The following is a 26,348-nucleotide window of genomic DNA, read 5'->3' on the forward strand; positions in this document are numbered from 1 at the left end:
GCAGCAGATCAGCTCTAAAGCCAGTTTTTCTTTCAGAGATCCGTCTGAGGAAGCTGGTTGACGAGCGGGAGAACTTGATAGGACAGGTGAGTAAGGACATCCATCCATAGTCTGTCACCCATTACGCTAGCTGAACTCACTGAATTGGCCATAGACCTACAGGTAAATCACATAAAATCAATAGAAAAATGTGACATCCGCCAAATATAACAGGTGTAGACCTTACCATGAAATGCTTACTTACAAGCCCTTAACCAACAATCCAGTTAAGAAAATGGTTAAGAAAATATTTACTAATTAAACTAATTAGTTTAATTAGTAATTATGGGGGGGGGGGGTCAATGCAAATAGTCCGGGTGGCCATTTGATTAATTGTTTAGCAGTCTTATGGCTTGGGGGTAGAAGCTGTTAAGGAGCCTTTTGGACCTAGACTTGGCGCTCGGGTACCGCTTGCCGTGTGTTAGCAGAGGGAACAGTCTATGACTTAGGTGACTGGAGTCTTTGACAATTTTTTGGGCCTTCCTCTGACACCGCCTAGTATATAGATCCTGGATGGCAGGAAACTTGGCCCCAGTGATGTACTGGGCCGTACGCACTACCCTCTGTAGCGCCTTACGGTCAGATGCAGAGTAGTTACCATACCAGACGGTGATGCAACCGGTCAGGATGCTCTTGATGGTGCAGCTGTGGAACTTTTTGAGGATCTGGGGACCCATGCCAAATCTTTTCAGTCTCCTGAGGGGGAAAAGGCATTGTCGTGCCCTCTTCACGACTTTCTTGGTGTGTTTGGACCATGATAGTTTGTTGGTGATGTGGACACCAAGGAACTTTAAACTCTCGACCCGCTCCACTACAGCCCCGTCGATGTGAATGGGGGCGTGTTCGGCCATCTTTTTCCTGTAGTCCACGATCATCTCCTTTGTCTTGCTGACGTTGAGGGAGAGGTTGTTGTCCTGGGACCACACTGCCAGGTCTCTGACCTCCTCCCTATAGGCTGTCTCATGGTTGTCGGTGATCAGGCCTACCACCGTTGTGTCGTCAGCAAACTTAATGATGGTGTTGGAGTCATGCTTGGCCACGCAGTCGTGGGTGAACAGGGAGTACAGGAGGGGACTAAGCACGCACCCCTGAGGGGCCCCCGTGTTGAGGATCAGCGTGGCAATGTGTTGTTGCCTACCCTTACCACCTGGGGGCGGCCCGCCAGGAAGTCCAGGATCCATTTGCAGAGGGAGGTGTTTAGTCCCAGGGTCCTTAGCTTAGTGATGAGCTTTGTGGGCACTATGGTGTTAAACGCTGAGCTGTAGTCAATAAATAATATAATATAAATAATATACCATTTAGCAGACGCTTTTATCCAAAGCGACTTACAGTCATGTGTGCATATATTTTTACGTATTGGTTGTCCCAGGGTTCGAACCCACTAACCTGGCTGCTCTACCAATTGAGCTACAGAGGACCAATGAACAGCATTCTCACATAAGTGTTCCTTTTGTCCAGATGAGAAAGGGCAGTGTGGAGTGCGATTGAGATGAGGGTTCTAGTGGCTCTGTTATGGTGTGGGGTGCATTTTCCTGGCATGGTTTAGGTCTACTCAACGCCTTAGAGGGCAAGATAAACGCCAATAAATACACAGCCATTCTGAGTGATCACCTTCAACCTATGGTGAATAATTTATATCCTGATCGGTGTGGTCTCTTCCATGATGACAATGCCCCCATCCACAGGAAACGAGTGGTCACTGAACGGTTTGATGAGCATGAAAACGATGTATGCCATAGCCATCTGTCACCAGATCTCAACCCAATTGAACACTTGCCTGTGACTGCGTTTTCTACCACAATCAACAAAACACCAAATTATGGAATATCTCGTGGAAGAATGGCGTCGCAACCCTCCAAAAGAGTTCCAGACACTTGTAGAATCTATGCCAAGGCGCACTAAAGCTGTTCTGGCGGCTCGTGGTGGCCCAACGCCCTATTAACACACTTAATGTTGGTGTTTCCTTTATTTTGGCAGTTACCTGTATGTTCGTGTTGCTGTTTCATACAACTGCAATTTGAATATGTATGACCTAAAATGAACTTGCTGCTAAATTGTGTAGAGATTAACTGATAATGCTTGACTCAAATGATAAGCCGATAAGCCTAGATTGCATGGGTGACTGGACCGAATTGTGAAGTCACTCACTTACATACAGACAGATGTTTTAACTATGTCCTGAATGTGATCCTCCTTATAGGTGAAGAAACTGAAGGCCCAAGTAGAGCAGAAGAAACAGAGGAACGGGACTGAGGAGGACTCCAGCCCGGAGGGCGAGGTTCTGGAGAACGGCACATACCCACACATACAAGACCTGCAGAGTAAGATCCACAGATACTGTAACGTGTTTTGACTATGAAATTAATAACTCAAGACAAAAATGAATGTTAGTTCTAGCAATGTTATTTTAATATGATTCATATTCAGTATCTACTGCATTGGCACATCAGACCTTGTTTTCTTTTTTCCCACATTTGCAGGAGATGCCAGCAGGCAACTTAGTGACCTAAAGTTCAAACTTGTCAAATCGGAGCAGGATGTGACAGCTTTGGAACAGAATGTAAGCGTACTGTCATTAACCAGGTTGATTGGAAAGAGATAATTATCACAGATCCAATTACTGCTAATTTGACTCGTTATTGGCTGAGATTCTCATGTACTCTATCCAATCACCAATCTGCAGGTTACTAGGCTAGAGGGTCAGGTGACCCGCTACAAGGGTGTGTCAGAGAACGCAGAGAAAGTGGAGGACGAGTTGAAGGCTGAGAAACGCAAGCTGCAGAGGGAGGTATGGCCCCCAGCTGTCAGTTATGTGGCTTGAATCAAGCTCCTATGCAGAGACCAGATGTCAGGGGTCTGCAATGTTCAGAACATTGCTTCTGATATAATTGAAATAGATAGAATTCCATGGTCATGTGGAAGAGAATAGAATGGAATAGTTTCTCCCTCATTTACCTGAACTGTACACTAATATACTTCCCTGCATGGATTTAAAAGGAATGGACTAATCCTTTAAAATCTTAAGGGGAGTGAACAAGTGCACACTTGGGTTATAATGTACACAATTTGTTGTGTTTTTGATTCATTGTTGATTTTCTGAATTCTGAATAAAGTCTAATGATTGATCTTTGTTCTTTCTGTTCCTTCCTTGACGGCAGTTGCGGTCAGCGCTGGACAAGATAGATGAACTTGAGTCGAACAACAGCCACCTCTCCAAACGGTTGGACAAGATTAAGGCCAATCGCTCCACGGCAACGACTCCCTAACGATGACCTGGCAGCATAACTCCACCCCTATCCTGTCTGTCCACCAATGGCTGCCCACGTTGGAGGGAGTGTCCCGCCTTGCATTGGGCTTGCCTTTCCATCTGCTTCGCAACCATATGAAAAAAACTTTAAGAAACTTGAGTTATCCTAATCGCTAGCGCACAGAACAGAAACACGCGCAATGTGCCATTTTCTTAATGTCTTTTGTTTTTGTTTGTTTTTCCAATTATGAGAATTCTTCATAGGTGTATATATGACACAGTAAATGACACCCAGAAAGCCCCTACCAAGCACTAATTGGCGGGGAAGAGTAAGTCTATATGTCTCATTTTCTGCTACCAGGGGATGGTGCTGCTCTGCACCAGAGAATTGTGGGAAATGCGGTGCGACTGGGGGCGACTTGGGACTAGATGGGTTTTTTTGGACCGCGACTGGCTACATAACTTTCCTGTCCACCCCCCATCCCCAGTGTACAGACTAACACTGAATGTCCCTCTGTCCGGAACCATCCGCCGCCTCACTCAACCCCCTATGTTCACCTTTACTAGGACATGGCCCCAAGTCTCAGTGGACTGAACTGAACTGGGTTAACATGGTGTGCTGTGGATGTGAGAGCATTTTTGTGTGTGTATTTACATTTTTTCTCTTATACCCTGCATTTCTCTTATCTGTGTCCTAAAGCCAAAGTATGAGTACATTTTACCATGGTTGGGTGTGTATGTTTACCTGTTGTCTCTTAAAGGGCAACTCCACCACTTTTCAACCTCGTTTTCATTATCTCCAGCACAATACCAGTGTCAACATATGTGAAAATGGTGCATTTGTACATTTAGTTAAACAATTTAAAATAAAGTTAAAAGGTGACAAGTTAGAACATTTTAAAAACAGTGATTTTCAAACAGTCGCGATGACGCGGGGAGCAAGAAAATACCCTACCTTTCGTTAGAAACTCTGAGGTTTTGAAAATCAATTTTTACTTTTAATCCTACCCTGTAATGTCACATAGAAACATTATTTTAGGACCACAGGTCATAGAAACGTGCTGTTTTCACATACGTAGACACTGGTTTGGTGCTGGAAATTATGAATTTGAGGTTAAACTGTGGTGGATTTGCCCTTTAAATCCAAGGGCTTGTGTAGTCGATAGGCCACAGGAGATTGTGTGTGCATACCACCTTCCCAAGCTACACCTTCTCTCTTACCACAATTGATATAATCATTGTCACACAAACAGAATGTACAGTATTTAACTTCACCTGTGATTTCACCCGCTTTCTACGTTTTTTTGGGGGGGGGACAAAATAATCTAATTGAAATAAATATTTGTCTTTGAATGTACCTAGATCACGTTCATTAGGCGCCAAACAGAAGAAAATTGTCAAACAGGGAGGGACTACCTGGAATTGTCCAATAAGATACGCTTATTTTAGTTTTCTGTTGCCATCGGTTTGAAACGTTTTGCTACAGTGTGCAGGTGCCCTAATGAACACGACCCAGTTGTTAGGTCCTAAACAGCCTGCCTAAACTAATTAACCAATCTGCTACAGCCACAGCTATGAGTGAGACTCAAAGCAGCCAATGACATGTAGACTCAGAGCAGCCTGCGTATCTCCCCCCCCCCCCTTCCAATCAGGTAGAGCCTCACTGATGTTTGTCTGTCTCAAGCAATAATGTAGAAAGGCCACTGGTTGGCCTTCAACCTCACATACTCTTGCTTGTTGAGACATGCTGCTGATGATGACGCTTATGGTGATGAAGAAGACTACACAAATAGGGAGGGAATGTTGATAGGATACCCCCTCAAACACACACACTCTGGGGAGACGCTGCTTCACTGTTTACAAAGCTTTAAAATGTTTGTAAGGAGACTTAAGGAATTATAATATTTGTGCAATAAAATGTCCAACCATGCTGTACTGGCAGTTGTGTGTTTAAATCATGGACCTCCAATAGATGAGTGATCGCTGTGCCCACTTTCAATGTATTGTTTTCAACAAGTACAAGGGCCAAATCTATTCTTCCCATATTCAACATGAAGGAATGTGAAATAGAATTTATGATAAGCTAGCTCACTTACACACACATTCACAGAGGCTTCTTTAATTCAAAGTCCATGGTGCCTCCAATTCATATTTTGAAGTCACTTGTGGTATTCATGTGAGCCTCCGATTTGGAAATAAAAGTGGGAATTTCATGTTTCGGTTTTGTACTCCAAGGCCATGTCCAGAAACAACCCCTAGCTCCTACCACTTACATATCTATTAAAGCCGGTCAGATATAACTGCAAACATTTCTCACCACCCTATGGCAAAATGTTAGAATTGCAGGAAATTAGCTGTAAAACTGCAATATTTTCTCTACACCCTGTGGCAAAAAGCTGCCACGGGGTCCTTGTTCTTACCATAGGGGTCCTTCTTGTTGTAACCTTCTGCAAGCAGGTGGCACCAGAAGATGTTGACACCCACACCAATCTGTAACGCCAGGGTCTTATGAAACCACAGGTCTGAGGGAGAAACGGGGACAATATTGAACTGATGTAACTCATGTACAGTAAATGCACACTGCTGTTTACAGTGTAGATTCTGGTAATTACACTGTTACCCAGGACATTCCATACTATTTAGTATTGGGGCCAAATTTAATTCAATTTGTTTGACTTGTGTGTAATCAGAATTTAGGGCTCTATTCAATCCGCATTGCGGAAGTTCAGCTTTACAACGTGATTGAAATTTAAAGGCAATGTTCTCGCTTTAGTGGAGACAGCATTCACGGTAAACGCTGCATATGTCTGCTCAATCGTAAATTACCTTTACATTTCTAGTGTGGGGTGTGTAACTCTTCAGCTTTACAGATTGAATAGAGCCCTTAATTTCCTCATCCAGTCTGCCCATACCAGGGATGAAAAGCAAGTCTCCAGGTTCCAGTATACTCGTACCACCGAGCCTTCACAAACTCTGGGAACCACCCCAGGTCTGGAGAGTCTATGACCAGAACCTCAGATTTGTCACCTGATACAAAGTTAGATGTGAAAGAAATAGACAGGTATGTACACGTAGAAAATTTGCTTTAGTTACTGTGGAACTATTATACCATTTTCCTGACAGAAGGAGCTCATTTTCCTGACACAAGGAGCTGCAATCTCCCTCCAGGGGACTCACCCGACAGGTAGAGGTGCAATGCATCCTGTGGGGCTGTAGAGCACCACACGCTTCCTCCCCATCGCCTGGGCCAGCAGCTTGTCCATCACCTGACCACGAGGATAGACAGGAGGACACCACAGAACAGAGAGCGGAAAGGACCCAGAGGTAATGATTGAGTAGCTTTGAAGTATCCTATTAGGGATCATCCTATGAAAGGGGAACTGACAGTGTTTTAACTACTTTGCAGATATGAAACAAACAGACAATCATAATAATCAAAAATATCAAATTCCCAGTTTATGCTTCAAAACCAACTATTTGACTACAAATTCCATGACATACAGTTAGGGATTGTTGGCAGAATAGATATATGCAGTTCATATCATTCACCAATACATTTCTTGGTAGTCCAAAAATTATTGCTATCAGGTTGTAAATCACAGCTGGCCTGGAACATTGTTTGCTGCCACAACGCATTCGGGATACACCATTTCAGTTTCAATGACTCAATATTTTGAACAAAAATGGACGACTAACTAAGGCTTGGAATGTCAATACAATCAAACTAGCAAGGGCAATGATCACAAGTCAGTCATAACGTGGCTAATAGGCTAGCGCACATCTACTTAATGAAATTACAGCCTGGTGCTCTTGCGTCAATGAATTCAACTTCTTGTGTCCCTTTTACAGGGCGCATCGGAGGGAAAATGTACAGACATGCCACAGTCCTAGCTAGTACTAAAATGTTGCAGTCTGGCTTCAGTTTTTAAAGCTTGACAATGAATAACCAAAACAAAACACCATACAAAAGATTAACGTAGGCCTATTGCAGCAACATTTGAGCAGTAGCCTAGATTGGCTACTCAACTACAATAGCTACATATTGAGTGCACCATACAGCAATGCTGCATTCAACCGCACTGGTGGTGATCCATGCAGTGCAAAAAAATTTATAACATGTTTTAAGTTCACATTTTACAACAACCTATAGCTACATTTTTGTTATTTGGAGTTATTAAATACTTTTTGATTAGGGTCGTAGCATATTATGCACATCTGCAAGCATAGCAGCAAAGGCTGGACAAATAAGATGTATCTATTTTATTTTAATATGTTAAAATGCTATATACAGCATCCTATGTACATAAGTGGACATTATAAAGGGCCATATTTTTCAAATAAAACAATGGCCAGTTTGAGTCGCAGTTGCTATGTCTGGCATGCGAATTCAATGTGTCTTTTCAATATGGCCCGTGCGCTGATTGAGTTTGACACCCCTGGTCTTGTATTTATGTAGCTAGCTATTTATTTAGCAAGCTAAAAACATGGAGCCTAACGTTAGCTAGCTAGCTGCTGGGAGGATGTCATGTCATTGGAGGAGTGGGTGAATGACCGACTTTCCCCCCGTTTTTCATTAGCTAGCTAGCTGCTGGGAGGATGTCATGTCATTGGAGGAGTGGGTGAATGACCGACTTTCCCCCCGTTTTTCATTTGCTACAGCTAGAGATGCAGGTGTCATCTAGCAATACATGGGAATCGCTTGCTAGCTACTAACTAGCTATGCTGAACTTGGAACGACTGTTATCCTAAATTAGCATATCTATTAGTTGTCAATCAAATGTATTTGGCATCGATCAAATGGGTGGGAAGGCAGGCTAGTTCCCATTCAGTTGTCAAAACGTCGGTTGGGACAAGCATGCATTGGCAGGTAAACTGCAGAAGGGCGAGCAGGCTACTTGCTATTTATTCCCCATCGTTTCATTGCAATTTTGACGAGCAACTAGCTTAAAAAGTTTGAGAGGGTTTATCAATTCTTCCCTCATTAGATGTTTAGCTTATCTCACTCTGGCTCACATTAGTTGTTGATCTTGTCGTTGTTGGTGTGCCTAGGCAACTGAGGGAGAGAGAGCCTACCTTTTCATGGTTGTTTGATCAATAGGACTGTGATGTTCTCAAGTGTAAGAGGACTCCTGTGGTATTTATATATTTACTCTACAAGATCATCTGCGGACTCTATCACCATCATCTACCATCCTCTGACCAGCTCTCTCTGCTCAAGCCATGAACGGACCCTCTCCATCTTCGGAGGATGCAGCTTTCAAAGACATCATCTCTATTAGTTGACCTGTCATGATATATTGCTTGTTTGTTTTTTGGTCTTGAAGCGCTTTGAGATTCTATGAAAAGCGCTATAGAAATATAATAAATGATTATATTTGCAGAAATCCATTCAGGTGGCTTTTGGCTAATGCATCCTAATTATCTAAAGTTGCGCTGTTGCTACTGCCTGTAAACACACAGTCCAGTTCAAAGAGAATGATGGCAGGCCCGTGTGGCAAATGACTTATTTGCATATAGGCCTACTGTAGCTCTGATTGGCTATGGCGCACCGGTCTGTGTAGACTCAGGTCCTGGACAATAAATGTTTTTATTAGGTTTTATTTACTGTCCAAACGCACGGCCGCTTTCCTACTCTATATTGCTAAAGAATTTTCAGAAATGCCTTACTATATGTAATTCCCAAACATTCTGTGGGTTTATGAAAAAGTGAAAATTACCATATCTAAGTGCTTGCTTGTCAGGAAATGTAAAACTTTTTTTTTTAAAGTGTCATATTCATCCTGGGGGTGTATATGAACAGATTTTAGGTTTGGTCGGTGTAGGCCGTCATTGTAAATAAGAATGTGTTCTTAACTGACTTGCCTAGTTAAATAAAGGTAAAATAAAATAAATAAATTGCATGCTCCCTCAAAACTTCAGACATCTGTGGCATTGGGTTGTGTGACAAAACTGCACATTTTAGAGTGGCCTTTTATTGTCCCCAGCACAAGGTGCATCTGTGTAATGATCATGCTGTTTAATCATCTTCTTGATATGCCACACCTGTCAGGTGGATGGATTATCTTGACAAAGGATAAAATGCTCACTAACAGGGATGTAAACAAATTTGTGCTCAAAATTTAAGAGAAATAAGCTTTTGTGCGAATGGAACATTTTGGGGATATTTTATTTCAGCTCATGATACATGGGACCAACACATGTTGCGTTTATATTTTTGTTCAGTATAGGTTGCCCAATCGTCAATACTGCTGCTATCAAAAGTGGCAATAGTTCCAATATATCCCGAAATGTTTATTCAGGTAAAGGTTTTCACATTCATTAGCTAACTTTCATGCAAAGTCATTCTATGCTTTTTCACTTGATTCACGCATCCCTCTCCTTAGAATAGACAGCGCATTCTGACGCTGCATGTATCGGGGTGGCACATCGGTAAGATGCAGGTTCAATCTTGTCGTCAATTAACCCTAACCCTTATCAACACATCTACATGAAATAAATAAGACCTTGCTTCAATGACACACACAATAGATAAATAATTCTGAAAATCACTCCACTCTCTGTAGCTATGGCTACTATGGCAAACTGTGGCAAACCATGCTTGATCAGCTGAGCAAAATTGCTCCAGCTAGCAGCCTAGCGCAAGCTTGTTTGAATGGCCATATGGTAGCTAGTTTGCCAGCTTGTTGATGTTGATGAAGTTGTATGGCACCAAAGTTATGAGACTGTTCTCAGAAATCAAAATGTATCTGAGTCTGTGCCTCGCTACTTTGTAACATTTGGCCAATGCAATAACGTCACAGAGAGCAGTCAGCTGTGCTGTAGAACTCAGCGCACTAATCACGGCAGAACAGATAATGAAAAATAATTTGTTTATTAGCTAGAAGTTAACTACTTGTTAAAATGGCCAGCTTCTGTCAGGTGATTTTAGCCATCCCTTCTGGTAAGTTCTAGTCGGGCAGGTTAGTCTCCCATTCAGAGGACCCCCACTTTTGTTAGTGTCTTATTGGTCAAGGTCACGCCAAAAATGTATCACCACATCTCCTATAGCCTATCAATGGCCTTGGTTCCCGGGACTTCAGTTTCAGTTAGTCTATGACCCCAGCACGCTGTGTGGTTAGAAACGTGCTTTCCCCATTCTGATGAGCACTTCCACAGTTTCCCTCCTGCTGAACTTTCCCTCCTGTGGACTGAATCCCTGTATGTCTGATGTTTAATTGTGCGTGCATATAAACCTAAGTGCCTTGAGATCTGTGTCATATTATGTGGAGATTAGTTTTGTGGTCTATTGTGTATAATTACCATGTGTTGAGTTTGTTAGATAGCTCGCACTCCCACTAGAGTTAGCACCACCGTTAGCATTTTGCATTGGAATGCATGAGCATTTTAGCATGACTTAGTGATTAGTCATTAATTAGCATTGCTCATTTATAGTGCTAGGCTATTTTCTATTCTATATATATATATATCACTCATGCTCATTGTAATTATATTATGTATACATTTCAACATTACTGTAATGTTTATTTGAGCGCATTTGCCTGAGTTTCATGTGTACAAGTCCAATAGTCTGTTTAGTCTATTGCCATGTGATTAGGCCTTATGCCTGCTGTAGTGTATAGCCCTTGCAGTTACCTGTGCTAGCCTATACAGCTATGTCATTCATATTATAGCAGTGCTATAGCCTAAGTTTTCTTTCTCCTCTTTCCTTTCAAAACCATAGTTAATGTCAGTTCTCACTTGACAGAATGGCACCGGAGGAGATGGCTGCCGTTTTACGGGCTCCTAACCAATTGTGCTATTGTGTGTGTTTCTTTGCGTTATTTGTAACTTATTTTGTACATAATGTTTCTGTCACCATCTCTTATGACCCAAAAAGCGCTTCTGGATATCAGGACAGCGATTACTCACCTCGAACTGGATGAAGATTTTTTTCTTTAACGAGTCGGACGCAAAGGATTTTCTTCAGACACCCGACAAGGCCCAAATCCCCGTCATTCGCATGAGAAAGAGACGGAGATATCAGGGACGTAGGTCGGGTGCCTTGTAAGGATCCGACGGTGAGTGCGTAATCTGTCTCAACCATCAGTCCTATTAGCCAACGTACAATCATTGGACAACAAAATAGACAAACTTAGATCACGGATATCCTACCAACGGGACATTAAAAACTGGAATATCTTATGTTTCAGAGAGTCGTGGCTGAACGACGAAATGGATAACATATAGCTTGCGGGATATACGCTGCATCGGCAAGATAGAACAGCTGCCTCCGGTAAGACAAGGGGTGGCGGTCTGTGTATATTTGTAAACAACAGCTGGTGCACAAAATCTAATATTAAGGAAGTCTCGAGGTTTCGCTCGCCTGAGGGAGAGTAGCTCATGATAAGCTGTAGACCTGTAACGAGTGTCAGTGTAATGCGGTGGATCGAAGTCAGGCGCAGGACACAGAACTCGAGGAAACGTACTTTACTGAACTTGAGTAAAGAAAACAACACAGCAATACCTTCATGCAGGAAGGAACTAACCCGCTCACCAAACGACACACACGAAACGAAAAACAACCATGCACAAGACACATTGGGAGCACCTGGGTTAAATAGGGTAGGCGTGATTACACAGTGCAACATAGACACATATAACATAGATCGGCAGTAGCTAGTATTCCAGTGACGACGAACCCGCAGCCTGCCCGAGCAAGGAGGAGGGGCAGCCTCGGCAGAATCCTTGACAGTACCCCCCCCCCCCCGCCCCCGACGCGCGGCTCCAGCCGTGCGTCGACACAGGTGCCTCGATCTGGCTCTGATGCCAAGGTGCCAGAACCGGCTGATAACCTAATACACACTGGAAAGAAGTAAGGTTAGTGGAGGAGTGGCGGAGTGAGTTTTGGGCTATCTCTGCCCAGGGGAGGAACGCCGACCACTCCCCCCGCCGGTCCTGGCAATACGACCTCAGAAACCTACCCACCTCCTGGTTGACTCTCTCCACCTGCCCGTTACTTTCGGGGTGAAACCCTGAGGTAAGGCTGACCGAGACTCCCAGACGTTCCATTAACGCCCTCCAAACCCTCGAGGTGAACTGGGAACCCTGATCAGACACTATATCCTCAGGTATCCCATAGTGCCGGAAGACGTGTGTAAATAGGGCCTCAGCAGTCTGTAGGGCCGTAGGGAGACCGGGCAAAGGAATGAGGCAGCAGGACTTAGAAAACTGATCCACAACGACCAGGATCGTGGTTTTCCCTGGTGTGGGAGGAAGATCCGTCATGAAATCCACCGATAGGTGGCACCACGGTCGTTGTGGAACGGGTAGGGGTTGCAATTTCCCTCTGGGCAGGTGTCTAGGAGCCTTACACTGGGCGCACACCGAGCAGGAAGAAACATAAACCCTCACGTCCTTAGCTAAGGTGGCCACCAGTACTTCCCACTAAGACAATGCACCGATACCAGGATGACCAGAGGAGGGTGACGTGTGAGCCCAATAGAACAACCGATCACGGACCTCCAGCGGAACGTACACACAACCCTCTGGACACTGGGGAGGAGTGGGTTCATTACGCAACGCCCGCTCGTTGTCCGCGTCCACTTCCCACATCACCGGTGCCACCAGACACGACGCCGGAAGTATGGGAGTGGGCTCCACGGAACTCTCCTCCGTGTCATACAGTCGGGACAGAGCATCTGCCTTAGTATTCTGGGAGCCTGGTCTGTACGAAAGGGTGAAACAAAAATGGGTGAGAAACATTGACCACCTTGCCTGGCGAGGGTTTAATCTCTTTGCCGCCCGGATGTACTCCAGATTGCGGTGGTCAGTCAAAATGAGAAAAGGGTGGTTAGCCCCCTCAAGCCAATGTCTCCACGATTTCAGGGCTTGGACCACGGCCAACAGCTCTCGGTCCCCCACATCATAGTTGCGCTCCGCCGGACTGAGCTTCTTAGAAAAGAACGCACAGGGGCGGAGCTTGGGTGGTATGCCCGAGCGCTGGGAAAGTACAGCACCTATTCCAGCCTCCGACGCGTCCACCTCAACCGTGAAGGCCAAGGAGGGATCCGGATGAGCCAGCACTGGAGCCGAGGTAAACAGGCTCTTCAGACGATTGAAAGCCCTGTCCGCCACAGCTGACCACCACAAACGCACCGGTCCCCCCTTCAGCAATGAGGTAATGTGGGCCGCTACCTGACCAAAGCCCCGGATAAACCTCCGGTAGTAATTGGCAAATCCCAAACATTGCTGCACCTCCCTCACCGTGGTTGGAGTCGGCCAATTACGCACGGCCAGAATACTGTCACTCTCCATTTTCACCCCAGACGCGGACATGTGGTACCCTAGGAAGGAGATGGACTCCTGAAAGAACAAGCATTTCTCCGCCTTGGCATACAGGTCATGCTTCAACAGTCGTCCAAGAACCTTACGCACCAGGGACACATGCTCGGCCCATGTAGCGGAGTATATGAGGAGGTCATCAATATACACCACTACACCCTGTCCGTGCAGATCCCTGAAAATCTCATTGACGAAGGCTTGGAAGACTGATGGAGCATTCATCAACCCGTATGGCATGACGAGGTACTCATAGTGTCCTGAGGTAGTGCTGAAAGCCGTCTTCCACTCATCTCCCTCCCGAATACGCACCAGATTGTACGCGCTCCTGAGATCCAATTTCGTGAAGAAGCGCGCTCCGTGCGAAAAACAACCACGCACAAGACACATTGGGAGCACCTGGGTTAAATAGGGTAGGCGTGATTACACAAATGGGAAACAGGTGTGTGACATAGACAACAGGTGCAACATAGACACATATAACATAGATCGGCAGTAGCTAGTATTCCGGTGACGACGAACGCCGCAGCCTGCCCGAGCAAGGAGGAGGGGCAGCCTCGGCAGAATCCGTGACAAGACCACACTATTTACCAAGAGAGTTTTCATCTATATTTTTCGTAGCTGTCTATTTACCACCACACACTGATGCTGGCACACTCAATGAGCTGTATAAGGACATAAGCAAACAGGAAAACGCTCATCCAGAGGCGGCACACCTAGTGGCCGGGGACTTTAATGCAGGGAAATTTAAATCTGTTTTACCTCATTTCTACCAGCATGTTAAATGTGCAACCAGAGGGGAAAAAAACTCTAGACCACCTTTACTCCACACAGAGATGCGTACAAAGCTCTCCCTTGCCCTCCATTTGGCAAATCTGACCATAACTCTATCCTCCTGATTCCTCCTTACACGCAAAAACTAAAGCAGGAAGCATCAGTGACTCGGTCAATAAAGAAGTGGTCAGATGACGCAGATGCTAAGCTACAGGACTGTTTTGCTAGCACAGACTGGAATATATTCCAGGATTCTTACGATGGCATTGAGGAGTACACCACATCAGTCACTGGCTTCATCAATAAGTGCATTGATGACGTCGTCCCCACAGTGACCGTACATACATATCCCAACCAGAAGCCATGGATTACAGGCAACATCCGCACTGAGCTAAAGGGTAGAACTGCCGCTTTCAAGGAGCGGGACTAACCAAGAAGCTTATAAGAAATCCCGCTATGCCCTCCGACGAACCATCAAACAAGCAAAGCGTCAATACAGGACTAAGATTGAATCGTACTACACCGGCTCCGACGCTCGTCGGATGTGGCAGGGCTTTTAAACTATTACAGACTACAAAGGGAAGCACTGCCGCGAGCTGCCCAGTGACACGAGGCTACCAGACAAGCTAAATCACTTCTATGCTCGCTTCGAGGCAAGCAACACTCAAGCAAGCATGAGAGCATCAGCTGTTCCGGATGTCTGTGTGATCACACTCTCCGTAGCCGATGTGAGTCAGACCTTTAAACAGGTCAACATTCACAAGGCCGCAGGGCCAGACGGATTACCAGGACGTGTACTCCGAGCATGCGCTGACCAACTGGCAAGTGTCTTCACTGACATTTTCAACCTGTCCCTGACTGAGTCTGTAATACCAACATGTTTCAAGCAGACCACCATAGTCCCTGTGCCCAAGAACACTAAGGTAACCTGCCTAAATGATTACCAACCCGTAGCACTCACGCCTGTAGCCATGAAATGCTTTGAAAGGCTGGTCATGGCTCACATCAACACCATTATCCCAGAAACCCTAGACCCACTCAATTTGCATACCGCCCCAACAGATCCACAGATGATGCAATCCCTATTGCACTCCACACTGCCCTTTCCCACCTGGACAAAAGGAACACCTACGTGAGAATGCTATTCATTGACTACAGCTCAGCGTTCAACACCATAGTGCCCTCAAAGCACATCACTAAGCTAAGGACCCTGGGACTAAACACCTCCCTCTGCAACTGGATCCTGGACTAACTAGAGGGAATATTCAGCATTGAATGTGTGAACTTGCGTTGTTAGCATCCCTGCCTTTCGTTTCATATGGGTTGATTTCAGACTGGTTCAGCCAGCAAGCAGAGACACATTTGTGCCATAAGAGAATTTCATAAATACTGATTTTACCACCACTAAACACCTTAGCTAGATGTAGAATTAGGTAGTGAAGACTTTCTCATGAAAAACCCCTGTCAATATTAGTTACAGGTTTACCGTTTTTGGTAAGATTAACTCTGACTCTTTTGAAGATGAAAGGGGGTTCAGCGGACGATGTCACCTTGGTAACATTTTCGAATGTTAGGACAGCATATTGTAGCATAACTTAATTTGAGCTATCCCATGAGTGTTTTGCGAGTTATCAGACAGATCAGAGCAGACGGCCGTCACGCTATCTGACGTGAGACTGCAGAAAGATTCCATTTGCAGTAATGGACAGACTGAAAAGCTAACTGAATCGGCTACTGGAGGCTGATGTCGTCTAACGTGTGACAGAGCTCGCCCCAATCTCCAGCACCCTTATCACTTTCTGCCACATGCTCTCACTGCATGATTTGTTTTCTCTCCATCGCCCACGCTCTTTCAATTTTTTTATAATAAAGCATTTGACCTTTCCATTGCGTGAACGACGGAGGATTGGCTGATTTCCTTTTTTTGAGTATACATTTTTTAAAGATAATTGATGAGAATAGTATTGTCCAACCCATCGGGTAACTCAATGCACCCTCATATGTCAGGACAGATGAATTAAAGGTAAATTTACATTGCAATACCTCTGACATCTTTCCAACTACGCCAATAATTTTTGAATTATTTTGTAATATTCCCAGAAGACATGAATTATTGAGTCATTAGTAGTTTTACACAGTTTTAAAATAACTGATATTGGCACAAGGTGGAGATTATGTTGGAACATAACTAACGAGATTACAGTTAACAAAAATGTACGCTTAATCCAGTATAAATGTATGTATAGAATGTATTATACAAGACACAAAATTCACAAATTGTCTGAAGTGTAAAACAACTAATGACTAAATGATTCAAATCAAACTTTATTTAAAGTGCATTTAAAATCGCAACACACTTTACATTAAAACAATAATAAAATAACATAAAAGACAGGATCTGTAAAAAGTTGGGTTTTTAAAAGTGATTTAAAAACCTCAATGTGTCTGCCCCTCCTACCTGACAGAGCAAGCTGTTCCACAACTGAGGTGCTTTAATAGAGAATGGTCCGCACCCCGCCGTGGTTCTGCATCTAGGAACCATAAGCAGACCGGCTCCTTGGGAGTGGAGTGCCCTTCACTGGGCATTACAGTACTCGAGCCTAGATTAAACAAATGCAGGGACCAATTCTTCGGCATCTAGCTGAGAGATGACGTGTTTAATTCAGGAAATGTTCCTGAGATGGAAGTATGCTGTTTTAAAATCAATTCAAATGTTATTTGTCAAATGTGCCGAATACAACAAGTGTAGACGTTACTGTCACGACTTCCTCCGAAGCTGCCACCTCTCTTTTTCGGGCAGGCTTCGGCGTTTGTCGTCACCAGCCTTCTAGCCACTGCCGCTCCTCATCTCATCATTCCATTTGTTTTGTCTTGTTTATTACACACACTTGGTTCATATCCCCTCATCAGTACCTGTATAAGTGTTCCCTCTGCCCCCTTGTCTTTGTGTGTGATTGTGGAGGATAGTGAAGCTCGGTGGAGCTCTGTGTATTTTGTATCGCCGGGATATTTCCCTGTGTGCCTTGTATGTTCCAGTGAGTGTTTTTGACGCATTTCTCCGTAACTCTGTCTTTGTGGAATAAAGCCTGTTATTCTGTGATTTACCCTCCTGCGCCTGACTCCTTCGATATCACCTCATCACAGTTACCGTGAAATGCTTACTTACAAGCCCTTAACCAACAATGCAGAATATTTTTAAAAAGTAAGAATATATTTGCTAATAAAATAAACTAAAGTAAGAAAAAAAGTTACACAATAAAATAACAATAGCAAGGCTATATACAGGGGTACCGGTACCTAGTCAATGCGCGAGGTAATTGAGGTAATACACTACATGGCCAAAAGTATGTGGACACCTGCTCTTCGAACATCTCATCCCAAAATCATGGGCATTAATATGGAGTTGGTCCCCCCTTTGCTGCTATAACAGCCTTCACTCTTCTGGGAAGGCTTTCCACTAGATGTTGGAACATTGCTGAGGGGACTTGCTTCCATTCAGCCACAAGAGCATTAGTGAGGTCAGGCACTGATATTGGGCGATTAGGCCTTGCTCACAGTCCGCGTTCCAATTAATCCCAAAGGTGTTCGATGGGGTTGAGGTCAGGGCTATGTGCAGGTCAGTCAAGTTCTTCCACACCGATCTCGACAAACCATTTCTGTATGTACCTCGCTTTGTGCACGAGGGCATTGACATGCTGAAACAGGAAAGTGCCTTCCCATAACTGTTGCCACAAAGTTGTAAGCACAGAATCATCTAGAATGTAATTGTATGCTGTAGTGTTAAGATTTCCCTTCACTAGAACTAAGGGGCCTAGCCCGAACAATAAACTTTACAGTTGGCACTATGCATTCGGGTAGGTAACATTCTCCTGGCATACGCCAAACCCAGATTCGTCCGTCGGACTGCCAGATGGTGAAGCATGATTCATCACTCCAGACAACGCCTTTCCACTGCTCCAGAGTCCAATGGCGGCGAGCTTTACACCACTCCAGCCGACGATTGGCATTGCGCATGGTGATCTTAGGCTTGTGTGCGGCTGCTCGGCCATGGAAGCCCATTTCATGAAGCTCCCGACGAACAGTTATTGTGCTGACGTTGCTTCCAGAGGCAGTTTGAAACTCGGTAGTGAGTGTTGCAACCGAGGACAGATGATTTTTACGCGCTACACGCTTCACCTTTCGGCAGTCCCGTTCTGTGAGCTTGTGTGGCCTACCACTTTGTGGCTGAGCCGTTGTCGCTCCTAGACATTTCCACTTCACAATAACAGCACTTACAGTTGACCGGGGCAGCTCTAGCAGGGCAGAAATTTGACGAACTGACTTGTTGGAAAGGTGGCATCCAATGACGGTGCCAGGTTGAAAGTCACTGAGCACATCTGTAAGGCGATTCTACTGGCAATGTTTGTCTATGGAGATTGCATGGCTGTGTGCTCGAATTTATACACCTGTCAGCAATGGGTGTGGCTGAAATAGCCTAATCCACTAATTTGAAGGGGTGTCCACATACTTTTGTATATATAGTGTAGGTAAGGGTAAAGTGACTATGCATAGATAATAAACAGCGAGTAGCAGCAGCAGCGTAAAAAAGGGGGTCAATGCAAATAGTCCGGGTAGCCGTTTGATTAACTGTTTAGCAGTCTTAGGCTGGGGTCAAAGGTAACACCAAGGTTTTTAACAACCATGTTTGGTGTAATGAGGCAACCAGAGGACGTGCTGGAAAGAATATATTCACCATCTTGGATGAAAAGGATGGCTACTGGCAAGTGAAGCTAGACAAGGAGTCATCACTGCTGTGTACATTCAACACTCCATGGGGAAGATACATGTTCAAAACACCTACCCTTCGGGTTCAAATCAGCAAGCAAAGTGTTACAGCAACTTCAGAGACGTCAAAGGGGTTCACATCATTGCAGATGACATGATCGTCGCTGCCGCCATAAAGATGGAACACGACAAGATACAGTACTACAAAAGGTGATAGAAAGACCTGAGCAGGTCAACGTGAAGTTCAACAAGGAGAAGATACAATACAAGGTGAGCACTGTCAAGTTCATGCGCCACGTGATCACACAAGACGGACTGAAAGCAGATGAAGGGAAGGTGCGAGCAATAGCTGAAATACCGCCACCTGCTCACAATGCAGCGCCACAACGACTGCTGGGCATGACAAAGTAACTGAAAGTACATCCCTGGTGAGGCATCACTCACAGCACTACTATGACAGCTGCTACGCAAAGACGTAGCCTGGCAATTGCAGCAGGAGCACAAGAATGCTCGGAAGAAGCTCAAGACAGCTCTGATCCATGCTCCCAACACTCAAATTCCACAGAAACAACTCGTCATACAGGCAGACGCAATTCAAAACTGTATTTCAATTGAATTCAAGTTAAAGGTCGAATGCAGCCGTTTTTATCGCAATGTCAAATCATTTCTGGGTAACAATTAAGTACCTTACTGTGATTTATTTTATTGAAAACAAGGTCAAAAAGAAACAAATTGCTTCTTAGCAAAGAGCAATTGCTCAAGCAATAACTTTGCTAGGACTGTCTGGGAGTGGTCTGAGTGGAGAGGGGAACTAGCTGTTATTGGCAGAGATGTTTGGAACTCTTTCGTATTGTTCTGTTAACTAATTTACAGCATGGTGATGTCACCAGGCAGGCCAAAACTCCATCCCATCAATGCAGGCTGAAATTTCAGGCGGTCTTTTCAAACAGCTCTTACACTAAAAGGGCATTATTAGGTACACCACCCCATTCATGAAAATGGTTCGCTCCAAAAGACAGTGAGTCGTGGCCATGGCTTGCTATATGAAGCAGGCAGATATGCATTGAGGCATTCAGTTACTGTTCGATTCAAGGTTAGAATGGGCAAAATGAGTGACCTAAACGACTTTGAGCGTGGTATGATCGTCAGTGCCTGGCGTGCCGATTCCAGTATCTCAGAAAAGGCCTCCTGGACTTTTCACACACGACAGTGTCTAGGGTTTACTGAGAATGGTGCGGCAAACAACAAACATCCAGTCAGCTGCAGTTCAATCGAGTACAGGCTTAACTGAATGACAACATAGACAGAATAGAATATGGAATTTTATTAAATTGTTTGGGGTAGGCCTCGCCTCCGAGGAATGCTCCACAGAGCCAGATGCTGATGACAGGTAGCCCTATGCTGGGCATCTGGCATCGAAACCCACCCCCAAATAAATAAGTTACTCAACAGGGAGAAGGGACACAGCGGAGCAATGGTTGTATCTAAAGATTGAAGACAAGATAAATAGATGTAAAAGAGATGCATGCGAAGAATAGAACAAAACTGCAATTAAGTTGTAATGGAAAGTATCATATGGAATGTTTATTAATGCAAGCGCGCTGAGCACAGAAAGAAAATAGTGCAATGTGTATGGTCGAAAAGAGATGTCTGCGTGTACGTCTACCCATCCATACATACCGTAAGATATATGCGTGATTAACATGAAAAGCTAACCGAGCGTTAGACCCAATGGTGCACACCGAGATACGGGAAGATATGGGCACCTGCCCAAGTCCCGGCCGAATGCTGACCTGCTGAGTGACTCGCATAGTTGTGCTGATTTGTTTAGAAGAAATGTTACACGTGACCCGTTTCAGGAAGCTAGGCATATGTCGCACGTCACTACTTCACAGGAGAGGCATTTAAACATATATTTTTTAATCCAAATGCATTTTTTGGAAGAAATGCCATCTGGAACATGTGAACTTTCATGTGCCTTAATAACAAATGTGTATGCCAAATAAAATTGTTAAATTACGAGCCTAGTTGGTTTAGCCATGGAAAAAGACAGGTGTTGCTACTGCTCTCAATATTGCTGCCCTGAATTTAACAGGCACTATCAACAAAGATCAGTGGGAAAAGGTTGTGTTGGACTACAGTTCACACTAACTGCGTGCAGAAAGCAGTGACTTGACACAATGGGACTAACAAGGTGTAGCTACAAACAAAACGGAAACGACACAGGATGTCTTACTAAGTTAAACTGGGGTTCCAGTCTGCCGTGAAGCATTCATCCATATATATGGGTAAGAGTCTAGCTACATTTTCAGATATATGTTTCTAATTTAGTCAGAAAGTCCTTTTCATTGCAAGTTAAAGTGTACTGTTAGCTAGCTAGCAAAAGTTAGCTTGCTGGCTCGTTACGTGTATGATCTTTGTAATAATATTATTAGTAGCTCAGAAAACATTTGCATTGCTAGTTATAGCCTAATGTTAGCATTGAACCTAGTTGGTTAGCTTTAGCTACCTGCAGATTCATACTACATCATTTCATGCATGGTGGCTAGCTATTATTATTATTATTATTATTATTATTATTATTATTATTTATTTTTTGTCATTTAGCAGACGCTCTTATCCAGAGCGACTTACATGAGCAATTAGGGTTAAGTGCCTTGCTCAAGGGCACATCGACAGATTTTTCACCTAGTCGGCTCTGGGATTAGAACCAGCGACCTTTCGGTTACTGGCACAACGCTCTTAACCACTAAGCTACCTGCCGCCCCACAGAAGTTTACATACACCTTAGCCAAATACATTTAAACTCAGTTTTTCACAATTCCTGACATTTAATCCTAGTAAAAATGGTTTTAGGTCAGTTAGGATCACCACTTTATTTTAAGAATGTGAAATGTCAGAATAATAGCTATGACAATCTCTTTGTGCTGTATGGGCTGGGATTATGGTTCATTGTTTAGCTAGCTAGCTAGCTAGCTACTTGTCTAAATAAAATACTCCACTTCGCCAGATGATTACATGACCCATCAAGTTAGCCATGTGTCTGGGGGTGATTATGGCCCTCTATTGTATTTCATGAACATGTGTACATGTCTAGACAATAGTGACCCATCCACTTAGCTAGATGTGGCTGGGGGGTGGTTATAGCATTTATTTCACATGACCCATCAATTTAGATAACTGTGTCTGGGTAAGCATCATCTAATAATTATACTGAAAAAAATATATAGCCCTATTTGGTCAAAGACCAAGTCCATATTATGGCAAGAACAGCTCAAATAAGCAAAGAGAAACGACAGTCCATCATTACTTTAAGAAATGAAGGTCAGTCAATATGGAACATTTCAAGAACTTTTAAAGTTTCTTCAAGTGCAGTCTCAAAAACCATCAAGCACTATGATGAAACTGGCCCTCATGAGGACCACCACAGGAATGGAAGACCCAGAGTTACCTCTGCTGCAGAGGATACGTTCATTAGAGTTTACAGCCTCAGAAATTGCAGCCCAAATAAATGCTTCACAGAGTTCAAGTCACAGACACATCTCAACATCAACTATTCATAGGGGACTGTGTGAATCAGGCCTTCTTGGTCGAATTGCTGCAAAGAAACCATTACTAAAGGACACCAATAAGAAGAAGAGTCCAAATTGGAGATTTCTGGTTCCAACCGTGTCTTTGTGAGTCGCTGTGTGGGTGAACGGATGATCTCTGCATGTGTAGTTCCCACCGTAAAGCATGGAGGAGGAGGTGTTATGGTGTGGGGGTGCTTTTCTGGTGACACTGTCTGTGATTTATTTAGAATTCAAGACACACTTAACCAGCATGGCTACCACAGCATTCTGCAGCGATACGCCATCCCGTCTGGTTTGGGCTTAGTGGGACTATCATTTGTTTTCAACAGGACAATGACCCAACACACCTCCAGGCTGTGTAAGGGCTATTTTACCAAGAAGGAGTGATGGAGTGCTGCATCATTTTACATTACATTTACATTTTAGTCATTTAGCAGACGCTCTTATCCAGAGCGACTTACAGTTAGTGAATACATCTTTTTTTTTTTATACTGGCCCCCCGTGAGAATCGAACCCACAACCCTGGCGTTGCAAACGCCATGCTCTACCAACTGAGCTACATCCCTGCCGGCCATTCCCTCCCCTACCCTGGACGACGCTGGGCCAATTGTGCGCCGCCCATGAGTCTCCCGGTCGCGGCCGGCTGCGACAGAGCCTGGATTCGAACCAGGATCTCTAGTGGCACAGTTAACACTGCGATGCAGTGCCTTAGACCACTGCGCCACTCAGGCATCAGATGACCTGGCCTCCACAATCCCCCGACCTCAACCCAATTGAGATGGTTTGGGATGAGTCGGACCGCAGAGTGAAGGAAAAGAAACCAACAAGTGCTCAGCATATGTGGGAACTGAGAGAATGCCAAGAGTGTGCAAAGCTGTCATCAAGGCAAAGGGTGGCTATTTAACACTTATTTTTGGTTACTACATGATTCCATATGTGTTATTTCATAGTTTTGATGTCTTCACTATTATTCTACAATGAAGATAATAGTAAAAATAAAGAAAAACTCTTGAATGAGTAGGTGTGTCCAAACTTTTGACTGGTACTGTATGGTGCGTAGAAATCCAAAGAGGGTGGGCAGCAGAGATAGTTGGGATGGGCTGAGGGAAGCTGAGGGTTGGGATGTGGAATTGGAGACAAGTGGGCAGGGGATAGAATGACGGTCAAAGATAAAAGTAAAAAAATAAAGTAAAAATAAACAAAACGTTTGTTTGAATGACACTGAGGGGCAGTGTTGTTACAGTAAATGCCTGTTTGCCTGAGGCTGATGCCGCGCAGGTGTTTGCACACATGCATATACAGTCTCATTCAAATGCACACACGTGCACTTACATTTACATTTTTAGTCATTTAGCAGACACTCTTATCCAGAGCGACTTACAGTTAGTGAGTGCATACATTTTCATACTGGCCCCCCTTGGGAAATGAACCCACAACCCTGGCGTTGCAAGCTCTATGCTCTACCAACTGAGCTAAGGGGACCACACCTGTACCCGGACACGGACACGGACACGGACACGGACACACACACGGACACACACACGGACAAACACACGGACACACACACACACACACAAATAGTGCCATACATGCACTCAAACATATTCAGTTGGCCTTGCTGTTGAGATATTTGTTGTCCTTGATGTCTTTTGTTCTTTGAAATGTTATTTTCTGCTTTCGTTTGTCTTTCTCTTTTTTGTCTTATGTTCATTTTGTTGGTTGTTGGTGCATTGGGGGACGGGGGCTTGGGGACGGTGTGTCTTTTGGGTGGGGAATGAAATTATTTTATTTTTCTCGGGGTGGGTCTCTGGTGGTTTAGCGGCAGCTCTTGGGGAATTGTGGGGGGTATCTTGGAGGGCTGGTGGCCTGGCGGTTGGGAGCTTGGGCCGGTGGCTGATAGGTCGCTGGTTCGGGTCCCCGTTTTTGACCTTGTGGGAGATCTGTCGACGTGCCCTTGAGCAGGGCGTTGACCCTGGTTGTTTCTGTGGGTCGCTCTGGATGGGAGTCTGTTAGAGGACTGAATGCGATGTAGATGTTATGCGGCTTCACTGCAAATATATTGTATGTTTTAATATTCAATGAAGGAATAGTTGTATGACGCCTGGATCAGACTGTGTCACGCCCTGGCCTTGAGAGCCCGGTTGTCTTTAGTTGGTTTGGTCAGGGTGTGAATTTCTCTGTCTCTGATTGGGGATCATACTTAGGCAGCCTGGTTGCCTACCTTAGTTGTGGGATCTTGTTTGTGTTCCTGTTAGGCTTGTTGTGTGTATAACCCATAGGACTTCACGTTTTCGTTGTTTTGTTATTTTGTCAAGTGTTTATTCGTCTTAATAAACATGTTTGCATACCACGCTGCACCTTGGTCTGACCCGTCTCTCAACGACCGTGACAGAAGATCCCACCGTAAAAGGACCAAGCACCGTGCCCAGAAGGAGAAAACGCCTGGGACTCAACAGGAGGTAACCTTGGTAGATGTCCTCCTCGGATGGGGGAAAATTACTGAGGAGGAGGCCGTCCGTTACCGGGAGGCAATGAAAGAGAGTGTAGCCGATAAAGGACCCTGGGCGAAGGAAGAAGCCCGGGTAGGAGAGGATCAACGGCGACATCAACGGTGCCGGCCGAAGAGGAAGCCCGAGAGGCAGCCCCAATAAAAATGTTTGGGGGGGATAAAGGGGTGGTTGGGGATCGAGAGAGAAGAGCCCCGACCATTGCACCCGTGGGGGTTCCAGGTGGATTCCCTACAACCATGGAAGCAGGAATGGGAGCAGTTTTACACAGAGGAGTCGGAGGAAGACGACGACAATGAATTTCTGTTCCCTCACTCGTGGGGGCTCCCGGAGGAGTCCTCACTGGAGGGGGATTGGCGGTGGAGAGATAAGGACTGGAACAGTCGTGGATCTCCAACGCCAGTTCCCAGCCCGGTATGCCCCGTGCCTGCTTCTCGCACCAAGCCAGTGGCGCGTGTTCCCAGTCCGGCACGGCCCGTGCCTGCTCCTCGCACCAAGCCGGTGGTGCGTGTTCCCAGTCCGGCACGGCCCGTGCCTGCTCCTCGCACTAAGCCAGTGTTGCGTGTTCCCAGTCCGGCACGGCCCGTTCCAGGACAGAAACACGCACCTAAAATGGAGTCAGCAGGTACAGTCGGTCCGTCCAGATCTTTGGAGGAACGTATCCAACGGCAGGCGAGCAGGATCCAGGCTCTCGGCAGCGCAATGGAGCGTGTGGTGAGTAGATTGGAGCAATGGGAGAGAGGTGGTGTTTCTACACCTCCTCCAACCACACAACTCACCTGACCTCCAGCGACGGTCCACTGCAGGGAGCACTTTAGCGTGTCGGTGCCCAGTCTGGGGCCGGCAACCAGCCCAACTACAGGGTTGGAAACCACCTCTGCGTCGGTGCCCAGGGTGGGCACGACGTACAGCCCCGTTTTGGAGCAGGAGCTCCTAAACATGTCGGTGCCCAGTCTGGGGCCGGCAACCAGTCCTACTACAGGGCTGGAATTTTCCTCTGCGTCGGTGCCCAGGCTGGGCACAGCGTTTAGTCCTGTTCCAGAGATGGGGATGGATACGGGTCCGGTCAGCTGCTCCACTCCGGAGCCAGAGCAGTCCGCTCCACCGGTGCCAAGTCCAGCTCCGGTC

General features: G+C 45.2%; 2 protein-coding genes across 3 annotated transcripts in view; one reads left to right on the forward strand and one right to left on the reverse strand.

Annotated features, from left to right (window-relative positions):
* Positions 1-5,216, forward strand: part of lrrfip1a (leucine rich repeat (in FLII) interacting protein 1a) — an 89,595-nt gene extending 84,379 nt beyond the window's left edge. For both annotated transcript variants that reach the window (XM_084162377.1, XM_084162378.1), the window contains 5 exons: positions 37-86; positions 2,240-2,360; positions 2,520-2,599; positions 2,723-2,827; positions 3,198-5,216. In XM_084162377.1, coding sequence (XP_084018503.1) covers positions 37-86; positions 2,240-2,360; positions 2,520-2,599; positions 2,723-2,827; positions 3,198-3,305 — 464 coding nt within the window. In that variant the 3' untranslated portion in view covers positions 3,306-5,216. The remainder of the gene's footprint in view (positions 1-36; positions 87-2,239; positions 2,361-2,519; positions 2,600-2,722; positions 2,828-3,197) is intronic.
* Positions 5,217-5,662: 446 nt separating this feature from the next.
* Positions 5,663-26,161, reverse strand: tyw5 (tRNA-yW synthesizing protein 5; the record flags this gene model as incomplete). The annotated part of the gene is given in 6 exon segments (XM_084161594.1): positions 5,663-5,808; positions 6,199-6,233; positions 6,235-6,313; positions 6,464-6,494; positions 6,496-6,552; positions 26,000-26,161. Coding segments are annotated over 6 exon segments (510 nt in total).
* Between the last annotated feature and the right edge of the window lie 187 nt (positions 26,162-26,348).

Source organism: Coregonus lavaretus, assembly GCF_964263955.1.
Source record: "Coregonus lavaretus genome assembly, chromosome: 5".
Taxonomy (NCBI): Eukaryota; Metazoa; Chordata; class Actinopteri; order Salmoniformes; family Salmonidae; genus Coregonus; species Coregonus lavaretus.